The sequence below is a fragment of the Oncorhynchus kisutch genome, linkage group LG11 (assembly GCF_002021735.2).
Source record: "Oncorhynchus kisutch isolate 150728-3 linkage group LG11, Okis_V2, whole genome shotgun sequence".
In the NCBI taxonomy this organism is placed as follows: Eukaryota; Metazoa; Chordata; class Actinopteri; order Salmoniformes; family Salmonidae; genus Oncorhynchus; species Oncorhynchus kisutch.
In genome coordinates, this window is record NC_034184.2 from 82,706,055 (window position 1) to 82,714,705 (window position 8,651).

Consider the following 8,651-nt stretch of genomic DNA (forward strand, 5'->3'; position numbering starts at 1 on the left):
ACACCACACCATACTACACCACACCATACTATATTACACCATACTACACTGCGCCATACTGCAACATACTACACCATACTACACTACACCATACTACACCACACCATACTACACTACACCATACTGTACCATACTACACTACACCATACTACACCACACCATACTACACTACACCACACTGCACCATACTACACCACACCATACTACACCACACCATACTATATTACACCCTACTATACTACACCCTACTATACTACACCCAACTATACTACACCACGCCCTACTATACTATACCATACTACACCACACCCTACTACGACACACCCTACTATACTACACCACACCATACTACACTGCACAATGCTACACCACACCATACTACACCACCCCCAACTATACTACGCCACATCATACTATACCACACTACACTACACCATACTACACCACACCATACTACACTACACCATACTACACCACACCATACGACACTACACCATACTACACCACAGCATACTACACCACACCATACTATACTACACCATACTATACTACACCATACTATATCACACCACACTACACTACACAATACTACACTACATAATACTACACCACACCATACTACACCACACCATACTACACTACACCATACTGCACCACACCATACTACACTACACCATACTGCACCACACCATACGACACTACACCACACCATACTACACTACACCACACCACACCATACTACACTACACCATACTGCACCATACTACACCACACCATACTACACCACACCATACTATATTACGCCATACTACACTGCGCCATACTGCAACATACTACACCATACTACACCACACCATACTACACTACACCATACTACACCACACCATACTACACTACACCATACTGTGCCATACTACACTACACCATACTACACCATACTGCACCATACTACACCACACCATACTACACCACACCATACGATATTACACCCTACTATACTACACCCTACTATACTACACCCTACTATACCACACCCAACTATACTACACCACGCCCTACTATACTATACCATAATACACCACACCCTACTACGCCACACCATACTATACTACACCACACCATACTACACCACACCATACTACACCACATCATAATATACTACACCACACCATAATATACCACACCCTACTACGCCACACCCTACTACACCACACCCTACTACGCCACACCATACTACAGCACACCATACTACACCATACTATACTACACCACACCATACTACACCATACTATACTACACCGCACCCTACTATACTACACCACACCATACTACACTGCACCATGCTACACCACACCATACTACACCACCCCCAACTATACTACACCACACCATACTACACCACACCATACTACACTACACCATACTACACCACACCATACTACACTACACTATACTGCACCATACTACACCACACCATACTACACCACACCATACTACACTGCGCCATACTGCAACATACTACACCATACTACACCACACCATACTACACTACACCATACTACACCACACCATACTACACTACACCATACTGTACCATACTACACTACACCATACTACACCACACCATACTGCACCATACTACACCACACCATACTACACCACACCATACTATATTACACCCTACTATACTACACCATACTATACTACACCCTACTATACTACACCCTACTACACCACACCCTACTATACTATACCATACTACACCACACCCTACTACGCCACACCATACTATACTACACCACACCATACTACACCACACCATACTACACCACATCATGATATACTACACCACACCATAATATACCACACCCTACTACACCACACCCTACTACGCCACACCATACTACACCACACCATACTACAGCACACCATACTACACCATACTATACTACACCACACCATACTATACTACACCACACCATACTACACTGCACCATGCTACACCACACCATACTACACCACCCCCAACTATACTACACCACACCATACTATACCACACCATACTACACTACACCATACTACACCACACCATACTACACTACACCATACTACACCACACCATACTATACTACACCCTACTATACTACACCATACTATACCACACCACACTACACTACACAATACTACGCCACACCATACTATACTACACCATACTACACCACACCGTACTATGCTACACCATACTGCACCAAACCATACTATACTACACAATACTACACCGCACCACAACCAACATCACCCACCCAACCATGTCCAGCCACACCAGATCAGGCAGCAGCATCATCTCTGAGGCTAGCAAAACGTATTATTGTCTGCCACACTACTATTAGGAGCATCTCATTGCTAAGACTCCGATTGCCCCCCCAATACACCCCACCCCCTGCTTCCATTCTCTGATTGTCTCTCTTGTTATTCCAGGGACCTCAAGGACCCCAGGGCCCCGTCGGTTTCTCAGGACCAAAGGGCCCCCCTGTAAGTATCCTCTCAGCTAGTGTCATGGTCATATTTCCAGGTTGAAGGAAAGCAATGCAGTTGTAAAGTGTAGGCTACGTATTGTGCTCTTTCACTGATTGGGTGTTGTAATCATTACTGTTACTGAAGCAGAACCCTGTTTCTCATCATCCTCTAGCCAGAAGACAAGCGTTCATTTCCTCCTATTGATTTGTGCTTGATTCATAGTTTTGACTTAACCTTGGCCGATAGTCAGCCCTGTTTCCGCTTTGCTCCATAACAGAACATTACTGTGGAGGACGGCCGGGTTTTCGTTGAAAAATAGTTATATTTTGAAATATTTTCCATGTATTTGTAATAGAACAAGAAAACTGATTACATTTTGTCAATACCATGAGAATCCACCATTAGAAGTGGAGGTGTTCCTCTCCTTCACGTATCAGACGTTGATAGAGTCTAAGTTCTCTGTGTGGTTCATAGGGACCACCTGGAAAGGACGGGCTGCCTGGCCACCCTGGTCAGAGAGGATCGACGGTGAGTGTTCCAGTCACGCCCCCCCCCCCCCCCCCCCCTCGTTAGAGCTGTCACACACCTGGGCTCACCTGGACAGTGGACTCGGACAGACACTTTCTGCCAGGTGTGGAACATAACCATGCAGACTGACTCTGCTCTCTCGGTGGTGGGAAAACCTTTCCTGACCAGGCAACTTTTTCACACCTGGATGGATCTGTCTCCTCAAGTCTGCATGGTTTTATAGCACCAGCAGCTCAGGTGTTAGACAGCTCACTGTTAGTGTGCAGACACACAGACTTTCTCCTCTGGTTAACCTGCGGTGTTTATGCCTCAGACATGGATGGGAATCTCTACAGCCAATCAAATGTTAAATAAAATAAAATAAAATACAATTTTGTTGGTCACATACACATATTGCAGGTGTAGAGAAGTGCTTATGTTACTAGCTCCAACTGTGCAGTAGTATCTAACAATACACACACATCTAAAGTAAAAGAATGGAATTAAGAAATATATAAATATTAGGACGAGCAACGTCAGAGTGGCATTGACTAAAATACAGCAGGACAAAGTAAATACAGTAGAGTTGCTCAGAAAGTATTCAGACCCCTTGACCTTTTCCACATGTTGTTAGGTTACAGCCTTATTCTAAAATGGATTAAATTATTTAAAAGACATCAGCTATCTAAACTCAATACCCCATAATGACATCACAATACACATAATGACATCACAATACCCCATAATGACATCACAATACCCCATAATGACATCACAACACGTGCATATCTATTTTCTCTGTGTACAGTGCCTTCTGAAAGTATTCAGACCCCTTGACCTTTTCCACATGTTGTTAGGTTACAGCCTTATTCTAAAATGGATTACATATATTGTTTTCCCACGACACAAAATACCCCAAAGACAAAAACAGGTTTTTAGAAATGTTTGCTGATTTATTCTGTGTTGTTGAATTTTCTGTTTGCTCAGGCGAAGTTGGCTATTTGGCTAACAAGGAGGAACAGGGTCAAAGGTGGGGGGATAACAGACCCTTTACTGTTGTTTAATGGGATGGTCTCTGCGCGCCTCAGGGTCGAGTTCGACTTCTATAGAATGATAACGTGTGGAGATGTTTCAGGAGATATGGTGTGTGGGGGGCTGTCTGTATATCTGGGGAAGATGTTTGGGATATACGGTTGTAGAAGTGGTGAGGTTTTGGGTATTGTGATGTGTGGTGTGGGGTAGAGGGCAAGGTCAGGGAGGGGTTGTGAGTTTTTAATGAAATGAGGATGTGTCATTAAAGAAAGACAAACTCAAAATTATCTCTCTCTCTGTCTCTCTGTCTCGCTGTCTCTCTCTCTCTCTCTCTCTCTCTGTCTCTGTCTCTTTCTCTCTCTGTTTCTCTGTCTCTCTCTGGTTCTCTCTCTCTCTATCTCTCTCTCTGTCTCTGTCTCTGTCTCTCTCTCTCTGTTTCTCTGTCTCTCTCTGTCTCTCTCTGTTTCTCTGTCTCTCTCTGGTTCTCTCTATCTCTCTCTCTCTCTGTCTCTCTGTCTCTCTCTGGTTGTCTCTCTCTCTGTCTCTCTGTCTCTCTCTGGTTCTCTCTGTCTCTCAATTCAATTCAAGTGGCTTTATTGGCATGGGAAACATATGTTTACATTGCCAAAGCAAGTGAAATGGATAAACAAAAGCAAAATATATATTTTTAAAGTGAACAGTAAATATTACACTCACACAAGTTCCAAAACAATAGATAAATGTCAAATGTCATATTATGTCTATATACAGTGTTGTAATGATGTGAAAATAGTTAAAGTACAAAAGGGAAAATAAATAAACATAAATATGGTGTTTGTCCTTCACTGGTTGACCTTTTCTTGTGACAACAGGTCACAAATCTTGCTACTGTGATGTCACACTGTTATATTTCACACAATAGATTTATCAAAATTTGATTTGTTTTTCAAATTCTTTGTGGGTCTTTGTAATCTGAGGGAAATATGTCTCTCTAATGTGGTCATACATTGGACAGGAGGTTAGGAAGTGCAGCTCAGTTTCCACCTGTGAGCACATAGCAGTGAGAACATGTCTTCTCTTGAGAGCCATGTCTGCCTACGGCAGACTTTCTCAACAGCAAGGCTATGCTCACTGAGTCTGTTCATAGTCAAAGCTTTCCTTAAGTTTGGGTCAGTCACAGTGGGTCAGTCACAGTGGGTCAGTCACCGTGAATCTGCCTGTGTGTACTCTCTGTTCAGGGCCAAATAGCATTCTAGTTTGCTCTATTTTTTTAATACTTTCCAATGTGTCAAGTAATTATATTTTTAGTTTTCTCATGATTTGTTTCGGTCTAATTGAGCTGCTGTCCTGCGGCTCTGTGGGGTGTGTTTGTGAACAGAGCCCCAGGACCAGCTTACTTAGGGGACTCTTCTCCAGGTTCATCTCTCTGTAGGTGATGGCTTTGTTATGGAAGGTTTGGGAAATATTTCCTATTAGGTGGTTGTAGAATTGAACGTCTCTCTCCTGGATTTTGATAATAAGTGGGTATCGGCATAATTCTGCTCTGCATGCATTATTTGGTGTTCTACGTTGTACACTGGGGATATTTTTTGCAGAATTCTTTCTCTCAGAATTCTCTTTCTCTCTCTCTCTCTGTCTCTCTCTCTCTCTCTCTCTCTCTGGTTCTCCCTGTCTCTCTGTTGCTCTCTGTCTTTCTCTGGTTCTCTCTGGTTCTCTATCTGTCTCTCTCTGGTTCTCTCTCTGGTTCTCTCTGTCTCTCTCTGGTTCTCTCTCTCTGTCTCTCTGGTTCTCTTTGGTTCTCTCTGTCTCTCTCTGTCTCTCTCTGGTTCTCTCTGGTTCTCTCTGTCTCTCTCTGGTTCTCTCTGGTTCTCTCTGTCTCTCTCTGGTTCTCTCTGTCTCTCTGTCTCTCTCTGGTTCTCTCTGTCTTTCTCTGTCTCTCTCTGGTTCTCTCTGTCTCTCTCTGGGCCAGGTCCTTCAGGGTGATGTAGTCATGTGATGTTGGAGAGAGAGAGCCTGATAGAGCGAAACACATCCTGAGCTCAGAGACTAGACTACCCCAGAGTCCCCGACACACGCAGACACAAGCCTGTCTTAATGCAGCCAGAGGGTCTAGTGTTTCTTCCCTGCCTGGTCAATTCCAATTGAATACATTCAATTCAGGAAGTGATTTTAATTTAAAATGCAAACATATACAACCCTTTTTAAAGAAACAGCTTCTACTTTATTGAATTTTCAAGTCATTGAATTTTCAATTACTGAATTGGATTATATGTTTACTTCCTGAATTGACAGCCTTTAATTTGAATTGACCCCAACCCTGCTTCCCAGGTCATTGTGGAAAACAAGTAAATAGCTCCAGACAGCCAGATTTCTCTCACCATCGCCAGGCCTTAAATGTTCCAGGCCTTAAATGAACTAAGTTACAGTTGAATAGACTGATTCTGTATTTTAAACAAGCATAGCATAATAACAGAATGGAACACCGATTAGGATTACCTTTAACATGATAAATAGTGTGTCTCTCTGCATGTCCCACTGTTCTCCTTTGGAGTTTATGCAGCAAAGCTTTGCATTCATCGCTCTCAATTGTATTCACCTCACAGGGCAGTAAATGCTGCTAACAGCTCCATGGAGCAAGGAGCACCCCAATCATAAACTGTTTCTCTCAATTTGTTGTTCTACCACCCAAGTGATACATTAGCTGAGGTGTTGGGTTTTATTACCTGGTAACAGGCTGGGGGAGCGAGTAATAGCAGAATTGATCACTGCAATAAAATGTTCCAGTCTCTCAGGCCCTAGGCAGTGGACATGGATCTATCCACTCAGCTTCCCTGGGCCACAATCTGCCACACCACACCCTATGTTTTATAACATTAACAACATCTACACTGTATTTCTGATCAAATTTGATGTTATTTTAATGGACACTTAAAAAATAAATAAATAAAACACTTTCAAAAACAAGAAAATGTCTAAGTGACGGCAAACTGTTGGACGATAGTGTACCTTAATTTGAGCCTTTATTTCCTCAAATGGACTTTTCTTTGTATGTTAGAAGGTCTCAGACAATTGCTTAATGTTTTCATGCTTTGGTGTAATTCTCCTTTCTGGATGATGCTTAAAATACACTGAACAACAATATAAACACAACATGCAACGATTTAAATTATTTTATGGAGTTACAGTTCATGTAGGGAAATCACAATTGAAATATAGTCATTAGGCCCTTAAATATGAATTTCAAATGATTGGGAACACAGAGTTAATCAGGCTGTTGATTGTGGCCTGTTCAATGTTGTCCCACTCCTCTTCAATGGCTGTGTGAAGTTGTTGGATATTGTCAGGAACTGGAACACGCTGTTGCACACGTTGATCTAGGGAATCCCCAACCCTATTACTCTACACCCTACCAAACCCTATCACAACCTATCCTGGCCCTAGCAATGGGCACAGATCCAGCCCCCCCAGTCAGAATCTATGCAGTGAACACGGATCCAGCCACCCAGTCAGGCTTTAGACAGTGGGTATGGACACATCCTCCCACTCAGGCTCTAGACAGTGGGTCTGGACCCATCCTCCCAGTCAGGCTCTAGACAGTGGGTCTGGACCCATCCTCCCAGTCAGGCTCTAGACAGTGGGTCTGGACCCATCCTCCCAGTCAGGCTCTAGAAAGTGGGTCTGGACCCATCCTCCCAGTCAGGCTCTAGACAGTGGGTCTGGACCCATCCTCCCAGTCAGGCTCTAGACAGTGGGTATGGACCTATCCTCACAGTCAGGCTCTAGACAGTGGTATGGACCCATCCTCACAGTCAGGCTCTAGACAGTGGGTCTGGACCCATCCTCCCAGTCAGGCTTTAGACAGTGGGTCTGGACCCACTCCTCCCACTCAGGCTCTAGACAGTGGGTCTGGATCCATCCTCCCAGTCAGGCTCTAGACAGTGGGTCTGGACCCATCCACCCAGTCAGGCTCTAGACAGTGGGTATGGACCCATCCTCACAGTCAGGCTCTAGACAGTGGGTCTGGACCCATCCTCACAGTCAGGCTCTAGACAGTGGGTCTGGACCCATCCTCCCAGTCAGGCTCTAGACAGTGGGTATGGACCCATCCTCCCAGCCTCCCAGTCAGGGTCTAGACAGTGGGTATGGACCCATCCTCCCACTCAGGCTCTAGACAGTGGGTCTGGACCCATCCTCCCAGTCAGGCTCTAGACAGTGGGTCTGGACCCATCCTCCCAGTCAGGCTCTAGACAGTGGGTATGGACCCATCCTCCCAGTCAGGCTCTAGACAGTGGGTATGGACCCATCCTCACAGTCAGGCTCTAGACAGTGGGTCTGGACCCATCCTCACAGTCAGGCTCTAGACAGTGGGTCTGGACCCATCCTCCCAGTCAGGCTCTAGACAGTGGGTATGGACCCATCCTCCTAGTCAGGCTCTAGACAGTGGGTATGGGCCCATCCTCCCAGTCAGGCTGTAGACAGTGGGTATGGACCCATCCTCCCAGTCAGGCTCTAGACAGTGGGTATGGACCCATCCTCCCATCCTCCCAGTCAGGCTCTAGACAGTGGGTCTGGACCCATCCTCCCAGTCAGGCTCTAGACAGTGGGTCTGGACCCAT

The 8,651-nt window shown here is 44.8% G+C and overlaps 1 protein-coding gene across 1 annotated transcript in view; it reads left to right on the forward strand.

The window, feature by feature from the left end:
• Positions 1–8,651, forward strand: part of LOC109875786 (collagen alpha-1(XI) chain-like) — a 241,229-nt gene that overhangs the window by 120,073 nt on the left and 112,505 nt on the right. The window contains 2 exon segments of the mRNA XM_031836411.1: positions 2,479–2,532; positions 2,992–3,045. Coding sequence (XP_031692271.1) covers positions 2,479–2,532; positions 2,992–3,045 — 108 coding nt within the window.